This window comes from Bubalus kerabau, chromosome 13, assembly GCF_029407905.1.
Source record: "Bubalus kerabau isolate K-KA32 ecotype Philippines breed swamp buffalo chromosome 13, PCC_UOA_SB_1v2, whole genome shotgun sequence".
Classification (NCBI taxonomy): domain Eukaryota; kingdom Metazoa; phylum Chordata; class Mammalia; order Artiodactyla; family Bovidae; genus Bubalus; species Bubalus kerabau.
Genome location: NC_073636.1, coordinates 26,897,777 through 26,911,292, shown reverse-complemented (window position 1 = coordinate 26,911,292; position 13,516 = coordinate 26,897,777). Strand labels below are relative to the sequence as shown.

General features: G+C 39.6%; 1 protein-coding gene across 1 annotated transcript in view; it reads right to left on the bottom strand.

Moving 5' to 3' along the window:
* MYO3A (myosin IIIA) overlaps positions 1-13,516 on the bottom strand; it is a 161,861-nt gene that overhangs the window by 94,039 nt on the left and 54,306 nt on the right. Inside the window, exon 9 of the mRNA XM_055545372.1 lies at positions 1,092-1,191. Within this exon, the coding sequence (XP_055401347.1) occupies positions 1,092-1,191 (100 nt within the window). The remainder of the gene's footprint in view (positions 1-1,091; positions 1,192-13,516) is intronic.

The window sequence follows — 13,516 nt, the reverse complement described above, 5'->3', positions numbered from 1 at the left end:
TGGTGATGGACAGGGAGGCCTGGTGTGCTGGTGATTCATAGATTTGCAAAGAGTCGGACATGACTGAGCAACTGAACTGGACTGAACTGTACTTCTGTTCAGAAAATGCCTCCTGATTTCTTGCATTTTTAAGCAAAATGCTCAGGTATGCCTCAGAAGTATTAAAAAATAAAAATCTGTGGATCAGGCAGGATAGTGAATCCAACCTTTTACTGAAAAGGAGTCTTTTATTTTTCTAATGATGTGATTAAATGAAAGGAAAGGAGATGAGGAAAAAGAGGCTGAGACCATAATTTACTGGTTTGGACTTGCACCTTCACAAGAGATGTGTGAAACATTTCTGAGGTCATTGGGACAAGGAGTTTCCAGCAGAATTCATTTCCTAAAAGGTGGACTCTGATCCCATGAGGGGTCCACAGACCATGGTAAAGATGGGCTCTTGAGGTATCTAAGAGGCTTTGGGTCCTGCCATTCGGTGTGAAACAGAAGAGAGAAAGGAGGGATTAATGCCAGATGGTGGAAAGAAAAAAAAAAGTGAAAGTTACTCAGTTGTGTCCAATTCTATGTGATCTCATGGACTGTAGTCCACTCCTCTGTCCATGGAATTTTCTAGGCGGAATACTGGAGTGGGTAGTCATTCCCTTCTCCAGGGGATCTTTCCGACTCAGGGACTGAACTCGGATCTCCTGCATTGCAGGCAGATTCTTTATCATCTGAGCCATTGGAGAAGTCAAATGGTAGGGTAAAAGGCAAACGGTTTTCTAACTACAGTAAATCATTCTTTTGAGACTCCTGAAGAAAATTCAGAGGAAGAACAGGACTGTTATCTAAGCAACTCAAGCTTGTGGGAACTAGCATCTTTGTGATTTGAGTATGAAACAGAAGAAGAAGTTGACACCAGGCTGGGGCTGTCTGGAAATGTGAGTTATGCACAGAAAAACTGAAGACAGGAGAGATGATCAGGAAACTAAAAGATAAAGACAGCATGAAACCTACAGATGCCATTCAAAGAACCTCCTGCTCAAATCACTTCTATACATTTTTAAAAATAGATAGGAGGCTTAATTAAACTGAGTTTCTTAATTTCTTACCTCATCCAGAACTTCCAGGGTTGCTAAATCATCTACATCCTTGAGACTGGAAATTAAAGGTTTGCTGAAGTTACTTTTCTTGGTGTAAAGACGTTCATGTCTGAGGAACGATGAAAAGGAAACCTTTATGATTTGAGAACTTATTACTGATCACACTAAAGTCAAATTTACATACTAGAAGACTGAAAAACCTCCATAAAGCTTATTTACTTAAATTTGACAGTAACAACTTAACAGAAAACAGAATACGCCTCATGTATTTTATGTTTTCTCCTCTCCACTGGGAAAATGCAACACGTCAAACTTACTTCATGGATGATCAGAGGAGTTCATTATTTCCATCAAGAGCTATCCTATATATTTTTAATTGTTTTATTTATTGGCTGCATTGCACAGCATGTGGGTGGGATCTTAGTTCCCTGACCAGGGATCAAACCTGTGCCTCCCGCATTGGAAGCACAGTCTTAACTGCTTCCACTGGAAGCACTGTCTTAGCCACTGGACATCCAGGAAAGTCCCTATCCTACATGTAATATTCTTTAACGTTTCCTCTAAATTCCAATGTGTGATTTAATCTGTTACAAAGTGATGAGTTCGGGAGATTTGCATTCATTAGATTTCCAGTTTTGTCTGAGGTAGTGTCAGGTCACTGATGGTCAAGAAATGATCATTTGAAAAATTATTGCTCAGCAGAATTTAAGGGAAATACAAAATAAGCCATACTGCAGACTTTCAAAAGGTAAAATGCATATATATAGAAGATTGAGTTCAGGTACGAGGAAGTCTATTTTCAAAGTGAAACATTTCAGCAATTCTGATAATGGCATAAAGATCTGGATTTGACATGAGGTCTGGAGACGTTGCTGAGGTAAACCCATGGGTCTCTTTTGATTTTTCTAGCCACAAGGCAATGGCATCCCACTCCAGTACTCTTGCCTGGAAAATCCCATGGACGGAAGAGCCTGGTAGGCTGCAGTTTATGGGGTCACTCAGACTCGGACACGACTGAGCGACTTCACTTTCACTTTTCACTTTCATGCATTGGAGAAGGCAATGGCAGCCCACTCCAGTGTTCTTGCCTGGAGAATCCCAGGGACGGGGGAGCCTTGTGGGCTGCCATCTCAGGGGTCGCACAGAGTCGGACACGACTGAAGTGACTTAGCAGCAGCAGACATGAAAGCATCATCCACTTATTTAGAGTGGAACTATATTTTCAGTATTTTTGGACAGATTGTTAAGCATTTGAATTTGCTTAACAGTAAAAGTGGAAGGAATATGTAGATTATGAAGGATAGTAAGAACCATACTATTTCTTCACCAAACTATACTGGTTTCTCAGAGAATTAGAGCTTCCCTCATAGTTCAGTTGGTAAAGAATCTGCCTGCAATGCAGGGACCTGGGTTCAGTTCCTGGGTCAGGAAGATCGTCTGGAGAAGGAAATGGCAACCCACTCCAGTATTCTTGCCTGGAGAATCCCATGGACAGAGGAGCCTAGCAGGCTACAGCCCACAGGGTTTTAAGAGTCAGATAGGACTTAGCAACTAAACCACCACCACCACCAGAGAATTAAGCCATTATTGATCATGGTCCCCCCTCTATCCATGGCCAGATGCCCATTCTGTGCACTAGATTCCATCTCCTCTCACTCACTCAAAGTCATCACTGTCGATGGGTCCTCTTTTACCCTTGTTGTTGTTGTTGTTTAGTCACTATATCATATCCAACTCTTTCTTGACCCATGGACTGTAGCCTGCCAGGCTCCTCTGTCCATGGAATTTTCCAGGCAAGAATATTGGAATGGGTTGCCATTTCCTTTTCCGAGGGAATCTTCTGTAGTATAACTTAAAAATAACTTGGTATGGAATTCATGGACCTTCAGAGGCTTGTTGCAACCTTTCCAGCATATAGAATATTCCCTAAGATGCCCCATATTTTCAAGATCCTGTGCTTTGTTCATTTTGTTTCCTCTGCCTGGAATGAATTTCCTTCCATGTCTGGCAAAATTCTATGTATCATGCAAAGTCAGGCTCAAATATCACCCTTGCTGTTAAAGCTGTTGTAGGATTTTCCAGTGAAAATGCATCACTGAGAAGAATTAGGTATATTCCCCTTCTCGCCAGACTGGGAGAAACTTGTGGGCAGAAACCAAGTATGGCATCAAGAATACGAAAGTGTAAACATACATTTGGTGGCCTGAGTTGCAATGTTGAGCCCCATGGAACTGGCAGGTGTGCAAATGATAGTACCACTTAGTGACCAGTCCTGCAGCTTTCCCTGTTGATTCATATCCCAATTCTGAGAAGTCGTTGAACAGAAAAGTCAGCTTAGGCACCAAAACTTATCTGACTTACCACATTTCTCACCTCTTGCCCCAATGCACACAATATTCACAGAATTTGATATGGTGATTCAGTTTTAATGGAAACTTTTACCTGAGAGTGGGGAGGCTGGCTGGGCTGATATCTGATGGGTAAAGGGGGGAAAGGCATGCCTGAGACCTGGACTCAGGGACAGGCCCTGCAGCTGAAACAGAGGGAGAGACAGTGGTCCAGGGTGAGGCAGGACTCCAGGCACCATGGGAAGCCAATGGAATATTTTAATCAAAGGGCAGAGTATGGAAACAATAGGGTGGAGTAGCATGTTTTCGTAAAGAAAAAAAATTATTTAACTATACTTCAGAAATATACATTATCACTAGGTTAAAAAAAAGCTAAGAAAAGTCAAAATTCTAGTAGTGAATGTAATGTAGGGTCATCTATTCTAAGAACTTATTATATGATAAATGTGGCATTTCAAATTAGTAGAGAAAGAAAAAAATTCAAGAAATTATACTGGAACAGCTGGTTAAAATTTTTGGAATCATGTATTTACTTTAAGAAAAAATTAATTCCAGATGGATTTAAACTTAGATTTTAAAATGTCGTCATAAAAGTTCTAGGAGAAGATGCAAAAGAACAGTTGTGTAATAAAGCAGTAAGAATGGAATTTGTAAGTATGAAAAGACAAAAAAATAGAATTAAAAATGGAAGAGATTTGACAAGATAATTTTAACGAGTATAATAAAAACACAAATTTAAAAACTGGGGGAAAGATTTACAATATGTAGAATGGACAAAGAATTAATAAATCTAATATATCAAGAACTCTTAAAACTCAAAGAACAAACACTGAATATGACACACCATGAGATATTAGAAGAGCGATCTTGTACTGAACACACAAATTTTAGGCTTATTTACTTTAATTTGGGAAGATAAATTTATTATTATCATCACTTTCTAAAAAGATATTATCACCAAAAAATGTTGGAAGCTAATAACCTTACCTAGTCCAGTAATATTTAAATAACTGAATAGGGACTTCCCAGGTGGCCCAGTGGTTAAGACTTTGCCTTTCAATGCAGGGGCTATGGGTTTGATCCCTGGTTGGGGAGTAAGGGACTTCCCAGGTGGCTCAGTAGGTAAAGAGCCATGCAATGCAGGAGACACGGGTTTGATTCCTGGGTTGGGAAGATCCCCTGGAGGAGTGCATGGCAACCTACTCCAGTATTCTTGCCTGATGAATCCCATGGGCAGAGGAGCCTGGCAGGCTACAGTCCATAGGTTCACAAGCAATTTGACACAACTGAAGTGACGGCATGCACACATGGGAAGCTAAGATCCCACACACCTTGTGGCCAAAAACCAAAACATAAAACGGAAGCAATACTGTAACAGATTCAATAAAGACTTTTAAGAAATGGTCCACAACAGAAAGTTTTTAAAATTTTAAAAACAAAAATAGCTGAATCATATCTTTGTTGCCTTCCAGGCCTGGAATTCTCTATCAAATGAAGTTGGTGAATTGATAGGCATACTATGGAGCATATGGCTGACTGTTTCATTCTGAAGAGAAAATACAAAGCCATTTTCATGACTTTGAAAATCTAGGTTTTTACCATTTGTAAGGACTTCACTGGGGGAGCTGAAAGATGGTTTGGCCCTATTCTAGAGCATAACTCCTTTATTTATATTTTTTCCAGTTGAAGAGTAGAGGAGCCACGGTACATGAGGCATGGCCAACCAGGTAGCAATAACAGCCAGAAAGCCAGGGAGGAACAGAGACTGACTGATAAACTGTTAACACTTAACTGAATTCTGAGGTGGTTATATAATCAAAAGTTATTTGTGAAGTTATATAAATCCTTTCCTTTGTTTACATCGTAGTGTTAATGATACCAATGTTACAGTCAAGAGGCTGGGCTCTAGAATCCGAATGCTCAGATCAAATTACAAAAGACTGTGAGGATAAACAAAATGGATTATGTCTTATGAAACTTTCGTTTAGAATGGGCATATGGAAATACTTTATATATAATTGCTATTATTATTCCAACTGTGGGCCTACCACTTACTGGCCATGTGGCACTGGGCAAGGAGCTTATTCTGCTTTTTCAGAAATAAAATGGAAATAATAATGACTTATTTCACACGGATATTAAAAGATTAAATGACAGAATAAATGTAACGTGATTCATACAGTGCCTGCTTTGGTTAATAAATTTTGATTATTTTATTTTTCCATTTGTGGTCATATTCTGACCCCTCACTGTCTTTATGCTTAATATTATATTTCCTTTATTTTATATTTAATATTTACTTCTATGTTATATTGAATTATAACTTTTAATTTAGGTTATATTTAATTTCTATTTCTACTTTTTTTTTAAATTTTATTTTTAAACTTCACATAATTGTATTAGTTTTGCCTAATATCAAAATGAATCCGCCACAGGTATACATGTGTTCCCCACCCTGAACCCTCCTCCCTCCACCCTCCCCATACCATCCCTCTGGGTCATCCCAGTGCACTAGCCCCAAGCATCCAGTTGTTTTCACTCTTTTTGTCCCAGAGGTGACCCTCTACCCTCTCCAAACATGAATGGTAAAAACACAATACTAAAATCAGCATGAACTGAGTAGAGAGTGAGAAAATGTGGCCCCAGTCCTTGCTGATGAAGGATTCATGAACATCATTGCTTCTAAAGGACTCCATCGCATTAACGATTAAATCCTACATCTACCCTGATGGTAGTATCTCACAGGAATTAGGCATTATATCAGCAAACAACTCTTCCTTTGTTTCTCTCCCTGGGTCACTGCAGTGCTCAGACTCTAACAGTAACAGGTGCTGGAGGAAGGTGGTGGAAAGGCACACGTCGGTGTCTGCATACTCCAGCATACTCCACCCACCACCACCCCAACCCCATCTCCCACTGCTTGGAGGTTCGGCACTGCTTGCGCTGAGGTCAGCTTAACTACAGAAGCCTCCTGGCCACTGGGACTGCCTATTTATATTTCTCCCATGTCTGTATATCTGCACCACCAGTGACCGCTGGACACAGCCCCCACTGTGGACTGCTCCAGAGAGCACGGTCAGCACCGCTGTCAGTCACCGGGTTGGGTCTTAAACATAATAGAGACAATGGGGCCCAAAAAAAAGGCAGTTTATAGCTGTGACAACAAAGTAGCGCAAGTGAAGGACTCACACTTATACTCTCTCAAGTGGCATGATTAGTTGAATCAACAATATTATCTTAATATTTTAAAAGTTACACAATGGACCACATCATAAGGTATAAAACTGAGAAAAGACACTAAATTATATTCAGTCCAATTCTCTTTCATTTTTTTAGTATTTCTTTAAAAATTGTTTTATTATTCTTATTTTTATTTATTTATTTTTTTTTATTTTTTGGCCATACCTCGCTGCATGTGGGATCCTAGCTCCCCCACCAGGCATCAAACTCGCATCCCCTGTGTGGCAAGCACCTAGTTTTAACCACTGGACCACCTGAGAAATCCCCCCTTTAATTTTAAGAATTGTGAAAAGGGAGGTCAGCAAGGGATCAATATGAGATCTCCATGCCTGCTCTGATTTGTCAGACTTTCCCCCACCCCAAACACACATACATACACACAAAATATGGTACAGCCTTAAACTGTACATTTCAACATCTACTACTGCATTCATTCAACAAAATATTTAAATTTCTGGAGCATTTATTATGTTTCAGGCACAGTTCAGAGCTGGGATAAAGCTATGAAGACAGATAAAAGTCTGTACTCATATGGAAAACACATTTTAAACACCTAAAATAGTAGCTGGAATATAGTAAGTACTCAATATATGTGCAGGATGAATAAATGAATGATAATTATTTGTCAAAGGAAACTGTCCAATCTTCATCATTACCCTATCTTTCAAGATACTTCTACACTTTTTATATTTTGCTTTTGCCTTCATTTTATAGAATTAATTTGCATTCTTGTTACATTATTAAAGATTTAATTTCTGTAAGACTTGGAGAAGGCAAAGTCAGCATCCTTCCAATAAGATTTTTGTCCTCTTGTGAAAAGAGCATTCTTCCAATAAGATTTTTGTCTTCTTGTGAAAAGTACAGCTTGTTAACCAGATTATATTTCTCATTTACTCTGTATGACTGGGGAGACATAGCTTCAAACTACAAATATTTCCTTTCTATGTTGTCAAAAGGTCAGAAATACCCTCAGGGGTGGTTAGTATAGCTTCACTTGTATTTCAGTTCTACACACTGAAAAAAAGAAACAACTCTTGCTGCTGCATGTTAAATTTTTATCCTTACTATTCAGTTGTACTATTGTAATGCCACAGCTTTATTTGCTTTTACTTTGGTTAAATATTCTCTTGTAAATATCAAGCTCTATCTTCTAAGGTGATTCAGGAGCCACTGGGATAGTACAGAAATCCTTTGTTAAACAGAAATCTAATCAACGCTTTTGTTTTAGTGTCCTTAGACATCCTTAAACTCCACTAACAAAGTCACAAAGTCATAACACCCATGGGCATACAGGCTCTCACCAGTGTGCCCTGGAAGACTAGTTTTTATAATCTTCAGTTTGATCCTTTTGGCCAATTGTGCAGTTTTGAAATGATGCTGAGAAAGAAGTACACCCCAGCTGGACGAGCCAGAAGAGCAGATCAGCCTTGGCGAGGACTGGAATGACAGATGTCATCAGTACCCAGCTCTAAGACACTTTCAATGGCCCTGTTCATTCACACAGCCCTTCCTCTTTTGTACATAATTATCTGGAGGCCGAAGAAAAATGTTCCCACTGAGAAATAATGTCTGTTTCTGCTGTGAATGTGACTCCTCTGCCATTATTTTAGAGTGACCTGGTTTTAGATGTTCACATGAAACTGACATCTGTGTTTGCCAAGAATGTTTGGTGATTCCCCCATCTGCCAAGAGTTCCTGACAGCTTTCTTCTCCTCATGCTTAGCTTACAGACAACCAAGAGCAGAGATGGTTTCTGTAAGTAGGATCTTGTTGTAAAGATGGGGTAGCACAATTCCTTCAATGTGTAGAGTTAAGTAGCTGTAGGAAAAATATCAGTACAGCAAAGTGTTCTGGTTCCAACAAACACAGGGACTTCCCTGGTGGTCTAGAGGCTAAGACTCCATGCCCCCAATGCAGGAGACCTGGGTTCAATCCCTTGTTGGGGAACTAGGTTCTACATGCTGCAACCAAGAGCTTAAGTGCAGCAACTAAGACCCAGCACAGCCAAATAAATATTAATAAATAAATACTTGAAAAAAACAAGAACAAACACAGGTGATGAGTTGCATGCAGTCTGACTTTCTAAGGAATGATAGCATGAAGGGTCAGGGAGAGTGTACGATTATCTTTATCACATTCATTTTTACAAGTATATAAAATATTCTTAGCTTTTTAAAAAAACTGAAAAATACCAAAAAAGGTATAAGAAAATAAATCACCTGTAACTGTATCCCCAAGAGATAACCACTGGTGACATTTTGATATTGCCTTTCATTCTTTTTCACACGCTCATAATTCTTAAACAACTCGACAGGATCTCATCTTGGTGTCCTCTTACCCTCACAGCCTGCTCTCTGGTGCCAAAGATGCATGTCCCTGCTCTGGGCAAAGGCCAGCTGTGTCCCTGGTACACCTGCTTGCTCCAGGATCACTGCTGTGATGCTCTCATCTCTTTGGTGGCATCAACCTTTCCCTCTATCAGTGTACAAAGTGCTCTAGTATCTCTTATCTTTAAAAAAAAAAACCTCTCCTTTGATCCTCAGTGCCTTCCAGCTACTGCCCTGTCTCTCCCCTTTTACAGCTGAGCTTCTTAAAGAGTAGTTCATATTCAGTATCTCTTCCTCACCTCATTCCTCTCCTTAATGAGAATTCTCTTAACTGGGGCTGCCCTCCACCCAACGCTGCTGAGAGGATCTGGTTGAGGTCACTGAAGAACTTTTGTGTCCAAACTCATTATTGCTCCAGTTTTTAAAATTTTCAGCACTCTTTGGCAGAACTGTTCCCTCCTCAAAACACTGGGTTTATGTGGTTCTCAACCAACCACGTTCCCCTGCTCTTCCCTAAAGGGCCACAATCCCTCAATTACCTTTTCTGGCTCCTCTCCCCCTGCTAAATTCCTAAATCTTCACATTCAGTGACCTCATTTGTGTCACAGCACTAAATACCTTTATAAGCAAATGACAATGACTATCTCCAACATGGGCTTCTCCCCTAAAGCCCAGACTCCTATATTCACTCCCTACTGGATAACTCTACTTTCATGTTTAATTGGCATATCAAATTTAACTTGTCACAAACAGAAATGATGACCACCCTCTACAGGATTTTACTAAATACAGGAGATCTGCATTTTCATCCATGGACAGGGAACAACACCCACATTTTAGGCTGGGCTATCTAGGTAATGTATTTAAATTTTATATATTTGTATTTTATAAGTATATATAAAATATATGCTTATATAGTTAATAGACATATACTGTTTTTGAGGGGATCTTGTAGGACAGTCAAATCTATAGAAGAAACAACCATGAAGTCATAGTATTCTATTGCAATTTCTATTCCCAAGACTGGAATCGCCATAGTTAGCTATTTATCTTCCTTCCTTTCCTTCTTTTTGACAAAACACTGGGGATTGTGATGTCAGATCTTTCACTTAAAAAAAAAAAACCCAGCTGTATTTATATAAATGTATAAAAATCTAACTTCAAAGTGAATCATAATCTTCCAAAACTAAAAATTCTGTTAAATACAGCACTTTTTTTTTTGGCAGAGATTACAAAACTAAACAGGGAAGCAAACAAGATTAGGACAGCTGAGCAGCCAGAGATAAAGCTTTACGTGCCTGGCAGGAAGGGATGAGAGGCATGTCATTCTGAATTCTACTTAAAGGCTGAAATCTTCTGCTCTAAACCTTAACTACTATCTTTAAAAAAAAATATTTCTCTCCTCTTTCCCAGCAAAAAGATGGTTAACAGATTTCACTACTTTAAAGTACAAATTTTCCAGGGAGTTACTCTCAAAACACTTATTACTAAGGCCTCTAATATGAAAGTAAAAATAAATTTGCAGTGCAGTGCAAGTCGCTCAGTCATGTCCGACTCTTTGTGACCCCATGGACTATACAGTCCATGGAATTCTCCAGGCCAGAATACTGGAGTGGGTAGCCCTTCTGTTCTCCAGGGGATCTTCCCAACTCAGGGATCGAACCCAGGTCTCCCACATTACAGGAGGATTCTTTACCAGCTGAGCCACAAGGGAAGCTGTATATATTTAGAGGACTAGAAATGTGAAGGCACTCGGGGAAAATGGTTGCCCTGCCCTCCACTCGATTCTTTCACCTCTCTTTGCTGCAAAAACATTAGAAGTGTCTATATTCAGTGTCCTGCCTCCTATGAGGCACTGCAGAATTCAATAGGAAATAATCCTATGCAAATGTGTCTTTTCTTTATAGCAATAATCCCCAAAATGGATGCAGTCAAATCCTAGGCTATTGCTAATTTGAAAGAAAAGACACAGGGAGGCGATACTGCAGTATTTCTTGCAACCTTCATAAGTAGGTCAAGCCTCTTGATAATCCCTTAGGGTTTTGTTTTTTTTTTCCCCCTCTCTAGATTAAATTTTTTTAAAAAAGACTAATGCCTTTGAGGGAAAGGCCAAAAGATACACATTCAGAATTTGGGGGGAAATTTTATTCTTTTTAAAAATTGTGTTATATTTTGCTCTAATTAAGTGCATACATTTGTTGTATTCATAGCATTTTTATGTCATGAAATTAAAAACAATCACTTTCAGGAGCGTCTTTAGATAAAATAATTATAAAACTATAGGAAATAAATGTACAAATATTTTAAGAACAAGTAAGAATTTGAGTCAAATTAAAACAGCTAAAAATGGATAATGCCATAATTAAAATAATTAATGACTTCTAGAACATGAGGGGAAACATGAACATTATAGGAATTTGGGAATCTGATATAAGCTTTCAGAATTTGTAAAGTGGCCCTAACAGCTAATAAAATTTAGGTTTCCCTCTAATGAACCAGCATATTGCAATACTAAATACTAATGTAAAACAATCTTTCATTGAATGATGTTAGAAAGATTAAGGAAATGCCCAATAAATCTGCCCACATGAACTTCAGAGAAACATCACAGGTTTCCATCCTCATACAGATTTGCTGAAAGCACTTTTATGTGAAAGTCCTCAGGAGGACAAAATTTTTCAAACTAAATCAGGACCAAAATAATAAACAATGAACCAGGGTCAGCTTTTTACTCTATCCAATTCTTTATTTGTGCTAACGTTGCATATACATAGCTAGCATGACAGATGGGATTCTATTTTGTGTTGTAAAACAAGTGTATTCAGAATCTTCTCAGGCTCTTCATCCACAATCTATATGGTGCCACTCCGGGGGGCACCATTCATGGCATGTCTCTGTGCTTGGGCATGAGAGCATTCAGGTGAAATATGAAATGAACAGTGTCTCCTGGTGTGGCACAGTGTAGGCTGTCCCACACCACTTATGGGTACAGCTCAGTCATGTCCAGCTCTTTGCAACCCCATGGGTTACAGCCTGCCAGGCTCCTCTGTCCATGAAATTCTCCAAGCAAGAATACTGCAGTGGGTAGCTATTCCCTTCTCCAGGGGATCTTCCTGACCCAGGGATCAAACTCAGGTCTCCTGTATTACAGGCATATTCTTTATCATCTGAGCCACCAGAGAAGCTCTTACAGGTACAGCAAAATGTCATAATGAAAGTGAAAGTGAAAAAGTGTAAAAAAGGGTCATAATACTAGTAATCAAATTTTTCTTGCTCTTTGACTGCACATGCTAGTGTAGGACTCTTGTGGCCTTAGAGAGTCCCCATAAGTATGTCTCAAAATTGCTCACGGACAAGTTGGCTTCAGCCAGACACACCTGTGACTCAGCTCTTGCTCAGCTGGGTGTCAATAGTTGATACTCTGCTAGTCACTTTGATAACCCCTGCTGATCCCTCAGCACATGAAGTCCTTTCTAGCCAGGCTGGGCATTGCTCAGTGCTTTCAGCAAGGCTAGGCTCAAAAATATCATAGGACTACTTCTTCTATCTTTATTATATTAACCAAGAAAGTCACAGAAAATGCCAGGTTCAAGGGTAAACAGCACAGAATCCCACTCTTAATGCAAGAATTGTCCAAAAAATTGTGACCGTATCTAATCCATCATACCCCATCCTACTTTACTAAGAAGAGACAGTTAGTTCAAGTTAAGATCATACAGCAATCAACCTCTTTCCTTGCATGCTCAGTCACTCAGTCATGTCCGACTCTGCCACCCTATGGACTGTAGCCCACCAGGCTCTTCTATCCACAGGATTTTCCCAGCAAGAATACTGGAGTGGGTTGCCATTTCCCCCTCCAGGGGATCTTCCTGACCCAGGAATCAAAACCACATTTCCTGCACCTCCTGCACTGCAGATGGATTTTTTACCACCAAGCCACCAGGGAAGCTCATTCCCTTCCCTTAAGACTTGCTAAATAACAAAAAGAATGGCAAGTAGAGAGAAGTCTCCTTTATGAGAAACAGAAATGGCCACAGTCCCAAACCACAGTCTATAAAGCACAACTACCAAATCCTGTGAACTCTGTGTTGAAATGAGAGAAGCTGAGAACCGACATGTAATTCTTTAGTGCTCAAACAATATCTATAGAGACTTAAAAAAAAAAAAAAAAAGCACACATCCTGATAGGTCTACTGAATGAGCCTTGCTTGGAGCTATCAGTTCCCAGAGCATGGTTGGGCCATGCCAGAAATGTGAAAGTCTTGATAAGACCAGATCAACATGCCAAAGAGCAAGAGGGTGAGGAGCTGCAGAAGACCAGGGAACAATGATCATATATTTGTCCAATAGAGGGGTGGCCAGTGGCCAGGGGGAGGCAAGACAAAGGGAAAAGAAGCAGTTGCTATGTGATGATATAAAAAAATGGTCATGATGGGTCTGTGTCGTGGGCCATAAAGAATACAATGGTGCTACTTGGGCTCGTTCCAACTAATGGCCCTGTACTCTGACCTCTTCAAGG